General features: G+C 44.0%; 1 protein-coding gene across 1 annotated transcript in view; it reads left to right on the top strand.

The window, feature by feature from the left end:
- The window catches only part of T265_08193 (hypothetical protein), a gene marked incomplete at both ends in the record, with an annotated part of 36,149 nt that overhangs the window by 485 nt on the left and 29,933 nt on the right, over nucleotides 1-5,731 (top strand). Inside the window, 3 exons of the mRNA XM_009173922.1 lie at nucleotides 232-287; nucleotides 3,627-4,175; nucleotides 5,379-5,576. Of these exons, the coding sequence (XP_009172186.1) occupies nucleotides 232-287; nucleotides 3,627-4,175; nucleotides 5,379-5,576 (803 nt within the window). The remainder of the gene's footprint in view (nucleotides 1-231; nucleotides 288-3,626; nucleotides 4,176-5,378; nucleotides 5,577-5,731) is intronic.

The following is a 5,731-nucleotide window of genomic DNA, read 5'->3' as shown; positions in this document are numbered from 1 at the left end:
GTAGGACAGCTTTGTGTTTCCTTGTTACCATCTCGATATATCTTCTGTGCCGTGTGATATCACCCTCCTATCTTCCACTACCATCCTGTTCCGTATGCTCACCAACTCACTGGGGTTCATTTCATCCTTTGTCCTAATACTACCATTCATACGTTTTTACTTAATTCGAATTATATAAAAACAGTTATCTAACAGTACGTTCTCTGTTGTCTATTATCGTCTCGCTCCCAGGTGACCAGGCAGAGGACAAAGTGAGGGCATCGTATGAGCAAGGACTTTTCGATCAAGTGCGTTCCACATTTCACATGGTCCATATTTCACCTGCCGTAAATTGATTAATATTTTCTTATTAGCCCACTAAAACCAGGCCAATTGATTTCCTGACTTCAGTATACTAGCAACATTAAATCGACTTAATATAAAGTAACTTCTCCCGATTGATTTCTCGTACCTGTTTCTATCGACTATCAGCTCAGATTTGCTTGTCATCCCGAGAGTAACATTGCCCGCATGCAGCTACTGAATACTAGGACAACAAACACCGAAACCACTGATTTGATAAAACAAAAGTAACTTTGAGAATATTGGACATAACTTTTTTGAAGTGTAATCAGTCTAATGAGTTTCGAAAGTGGGCATTATGCCAAAACTTGGTCGAACAAGTTCCAATCCTCAAATTGACGTCTGCGCCTTCTAGTGTCAGTACCAATGCAGAAGCTGGAGGTTCCGATAGCGCTATGATTCTTCGCTAGAGAGCGCACTCCAAATTTTATAAACTCGATACAGAAAAATAAGGCACCGTCTAACTGTGGTAGATACTTGGGTCTATCTGTAGTCGCCAGCATGATGAGTCCTTTTCCCTTTGACTCAGACGGCCTTTCTCCCGTGCCGTTTGCTGTAGTACGTCGTTTATCGTGGCAAGTTGGGTACCGTCGTTCATGAGACAACGATTTATCATCTTTTCCTCGGAAGAGTTAGTCAGTGTTGTAACACCTGTTACATACACGGCGTTGGAGGCGTACGGCCTGACACAGTGGTACGATTGAACAGAACGCACCCTGAATAGTAACAAAGATAATGGCAGTTTTTAGAAGTTCGGTAATCACGTGATTCCTGTGGTCACTCGCTTCACCATATTTTTTTTCAGCTGTATATCCTTTAGTGGCTATTGCGTCTGTAATCCTTCCAACTGACAATGTCGTACTAGAACAGTCAAGTCAGAACTATACTACTGTGATAGGTTCTTCTATTGGCTGTACAGTTTAGGGGGACAATTCACGGAAAATGTGGGTCGATGGCTTCCTCTTGAGGAATGAATTAGTCCTTTGAGTAATAAGAAATTCCAATTTTTCTGATCCTGGGGAGTTCGGGGGAATTGCAGTTGCAAAAAATTCCTTCCCTCTGGAGCCGTCTCAATGGAAGGAGGTTTCCCTTTGGGAGTGTTCTCCGGGAAAGGACCACTGTAGTATGATCTAAAACGAGGTTCCCTTAAGTCTATCGGTGGTTCAAGCTCAATTTTTGGTTTCTTGGGGTGTTTTGGGGGGACATTTGACAAAACACCAATCATCCAAGAAGTATTTTTGATTTTGTGGGATTGATGATTGTGAGATATTCACTCGAATTAGTTATCCGGTCTTATGCTACATTCTGAGAATTTAAAGTTCACTCGCCCAACCATTTACAGAGAGTTATGACAACAAATTTATTAGACGAGATAGTGAGACTAACATCAATAACTGATCATTTGTCTTCTCCAGTGTCACCTCTTTGCAACCAATTACTTTGATTCCACAACTCGGTTTCGATAAGGTTTGGAACCACCCGCAAACTGCCTGGGCAAAACTACTCTCAGTGGAATGCATATCCCCCGGTCTCCTCGCCATGCTGTCATAGATAACTTACATTTGTTATTTGATGGGTCGGCGCAGGTGCCCTTAACCTACACATTGCACAACTAAATGACCATCGGGTAAAGAGAATCCTTTTCACGCTAGGGCGCTTCCAACTCAAGATCCAAACAACCGTCTCGTTCACGATGCACTGGAACTGAATGTTCATTACAAAGCTGTCCGTAGGTTCAATTGGGCCAATGTTCAAGCTGTTGGAGTATTGTTCCACGTTTGTGGACTTCCTGTCACGGACGGTCAGTTGGATTCATTTACCAACATTGGTGGTCTTTAAGCTCCACGGGAAGAGTGACAAATGGCTTAGCATTTCAGTCACTGGCTCTAAGAGGGCCGGGACAGTAATAAGCCACGGATGGCTGTTTGATGATATAGCCCCGTCGACAATATTCAGTATCGGCTTCACTTCAGTCAACCTAGTTTAGCTTCGCTGGCGCACGTCACATCGCACTACACGTAATTTGAAACAGGATCTTTGCACTGACATTAGCTTACGAGTACTGATTTGTTGTCCTCATAAAACAGGCGTTATCACTGACCCGAACCTCAACAACACGTTCTGGATTAACTAAAAATAGGGGAACTGCTTGTTACCGTGAGTGGTTTTCGAGCAAGTAGTCTTGCCAAAAGTTGTGAGCAGGCCAGCGAAAGAGGATGATATGCCGTCCAACCACAGGAACCATGTTATTGGTAAGAATGTTTCCAGCTGCTTCCACAGTGCAACTCGCAATAAGGAGGTAATATCGTGGCAGGATATCATTGGTGAGTGTTTAGAATCTGTTCTGGAATGAGGTTCGTCCACATCCTGTGGAATTTACCCACTTTTGGTGCGTGGACGTTAATGTTCCGCGTCTGGATTGAACCACTCGGTCCTGTAAAATGTCCGAGCGATTTTCAGGCAACCGGGCTGTAATATTTTGATGGCCCTTCAACACAAGGGGATCTGACCAACTCGTTCATAAAAAATTGGATGGACACCTGACCGGCCATGGAAAGTGATCGGTAGTGGATTGAACTTCAGTGCCATAAATCCAAATCCTTGCTTGTGTTTGGTCCTGTTTAGAGAACGGGTGGCTGATCAGGTTTATCTCACTTCGAACCAACCCATTTGCCGCAGTTGCATGTAACGCAATGTAAAGGATGGTACCATTTTCGGTGGAGTTTGAGACATCAACTTTTCGAGCTCATCCGATGAGTCGTAGAATGAGTAATGTACAGCTGGAGCCGTACCGATTGAACCGCGATATATTTTTTAACCTTTTGATGAACTTCTCTATAACTTTCCATACAGTCTTCAGCATAGAAATAAAATCATCCGAGTGTTTTTGACTATCTATTGACTGTGTACTTATCACGCAACGAAGCACCTCCTCATATTTGGATCTGATTCAACTTTTTGACTGTGTAAGCTACATGTTCGATTGAAGAGCATCATAATAGGGAAGGTAAGCTCATTTTAGTCTCCCTTTGACTCCCCTTATGAAATCCCGAGTGATTTCAACTCATTTGCAAATCAATTTTGTTTTCACAGTAGACTCAAGTGAATCTCTCGTTTATGATATTCTTCAACTGAATGCATACAGGCCGCCTCATGTTTCAGTTGGTGCGTTATTCGAGTTATCGCAATATATTTTCATAAGGGAAACTACCCACACGATTACTGAAATTTCTTCGACTCTTTCGGGTGATTTATTCATCTCATATTCTTTTCTCCATACGAAGCCTTCTCCTGCTAGTTTGAGTCCATCGATGCAACGTAGAACACCAGCTGGCGGAAAACCTACCGAGAAACCTGTTCCTTCTCCAGCTACGAAAATTCCCGAGGCTGGTCCCTCAAAAGGTGTACCACAGCGACAATCTCCAGCCACCTCGAAACTCACCACAGGAACACCGGACGTACCAAAACCGTCTATTCCAACTTCACCGGCACCGTCAATTGCCACAGGTGCTAGCGAACCTCAGAAAATTAGTGCACCACAACCCAGCTCGATAGCATCCGTTCCGACTTCTGAGATGTCGGCTTTCAGTCCCTCAGTCTCTGCTGGTGGGAAACACTCACCAGACACTGAACTGGAGCTGACCAACTTACGGGCCGAAATTCAAACTCTGACTGAGCAGGTGGAAGCTCTACGAGCCAAACGCGAGGAAGATCGGCAGCGGCTGCAGGAGATGGAGCGCATGAAAATTCAGTTCACACAGTTGGAGGAGAATCGCCGTCTCATGAGAGAGCAGGCAGCGGAACTGCAGCGCAACTTGGCCCAAATTAAAACGGTTGGTTGCTTTGTCAGTGTCGTTGAACATGTCGACTATTTTGGGCACTATTCTGATTGACTGCCTCACCGGTTTGTTGTATCCATTTCACTCGTTCCGACCCCAATTGATAATGCTCAGGCATCGCGCTGGTTTGAGTTATGTATTTTCTCTACCAGAGTTATTTGATTGTTGCATGAACACTGGTGAATTTCTCGTGCCGTTCAGCAGCATATCCTACTCCTATCTGTCGGTCCTTACTTCTGTTTGGACGAGATCGATTCAGCCATTCTGACCGGCCTGGGGTGAATTGAGTCATATATGCACCGGTTCGCGCATTATTCACCCAGGGAAGAAGGCAAGAGCTCAAGTAATAAGCAGATGTGCAATTGCGTTTCATGACCAAATCGTGCAAGTTTCGTTCGCCTATCTTTATTGCATCCAATTCTCTTGTCATTGGGAAATGAGGATCACTTTCGACTTGCGAAATCCGCTTGATTCTTGTATGAAGAGCTTGCAGCATAGACTTCCTTTTCGGATACGAAGATCGGAGGGGGGGGGGGAAGATTAACAGAAGCCGAACCGAACCCCGCCACATTATTGCTATTTTGGGCTGGGACTCACGAGTCTCTAAATTTCTTTGTTGATGACTCGGTGTTGTCTGGACTTTATATGCTGCTATTCCACCCAGAAATATTCACTTAGAACTATCAATATCAGTGATGGTTTGCCGTTTTTAGGAATCTTTTACCACTGAAAACTTTCGCGATGATATCAGTTTTTATAACGATAGTCTAGGTCTAGCCGACGTTAGGTATTCCGGTTCGACCGTTGGGTCTGTCGTTGTAATGCGGTGGTAGCCACCACCATCGCAATTGGTCCTAGTACACAGAAACCCCAGCATTGCACTGCCCGCTAACAGGTTATGTAATCCACTTTATTTTTTAACGTCTCTCGGTCAGGTTGGGCCTACAAACACTGTTTAGTCACGTCGTTATTTCGCCGGATGATGTAGAGGACGTGGTCTCTGAAACTCTTGAGGTTCACACTTACCGATGGTCTTAGTTGATGTTGCTTTTCACCGTTTGCTGAAAAATGATAAGAAATAATTTTCTGCTCCGTTGCTTTGAGTAAAATTATGGAAAAGCACCTTTGATGAAAGCGTATTGTCAGCGTATTGCTGAAATTTACTTGACGTTCTGTTACTTTTTATTATCTCACTAGGAAAAGGCCGAGGTTCAAGAAGCTTTTGATCGATATCGGGAAGAGATGTCGGACCTAGTGGAGAATATGGAAATGGCCACATTAGATAAAGAAATGGCTGAAGAAAAATTGGACTCGCTTAAGAGTGAATTGGAGGCGCTGAAGGAGCAAGTAGAGGAGCTCACACTGGAGAATCAGATTCTTAAAGAGGAGTCTGAAGTCAAGGGTATGTCCGATTTTTTCTAGATGGATGTTTCCGCTAATTAGTGAGTTGCACAGCCTCGTGTGTTTTTTTTTGGGGGGGGGGGGGGGCAGAAAACATCTACCGCAATGAAACAGAGACATCTTATCCTTCAAAACTAGTTTATCAAAAC

The sequence above is a fragment of the Opisthorchis viverrini genome (assembly GCF_000715545.1).
Source record: "Opisthorchis viverrini unplaced genomic scaffold opera_v5_206, whole genome shotgun sequence".
NCBI lineage: Eukaryota > Metazoa > Platyhelminthes > Trematoda > Opisthorchiida > Opisthorchiidae > Opisthorchis > Opisthorchis viverrini.
Note: the sequence above shows the minus strand (reverse complement) of the source record. Positions and strands in the feature narration are given on the sequence as shown.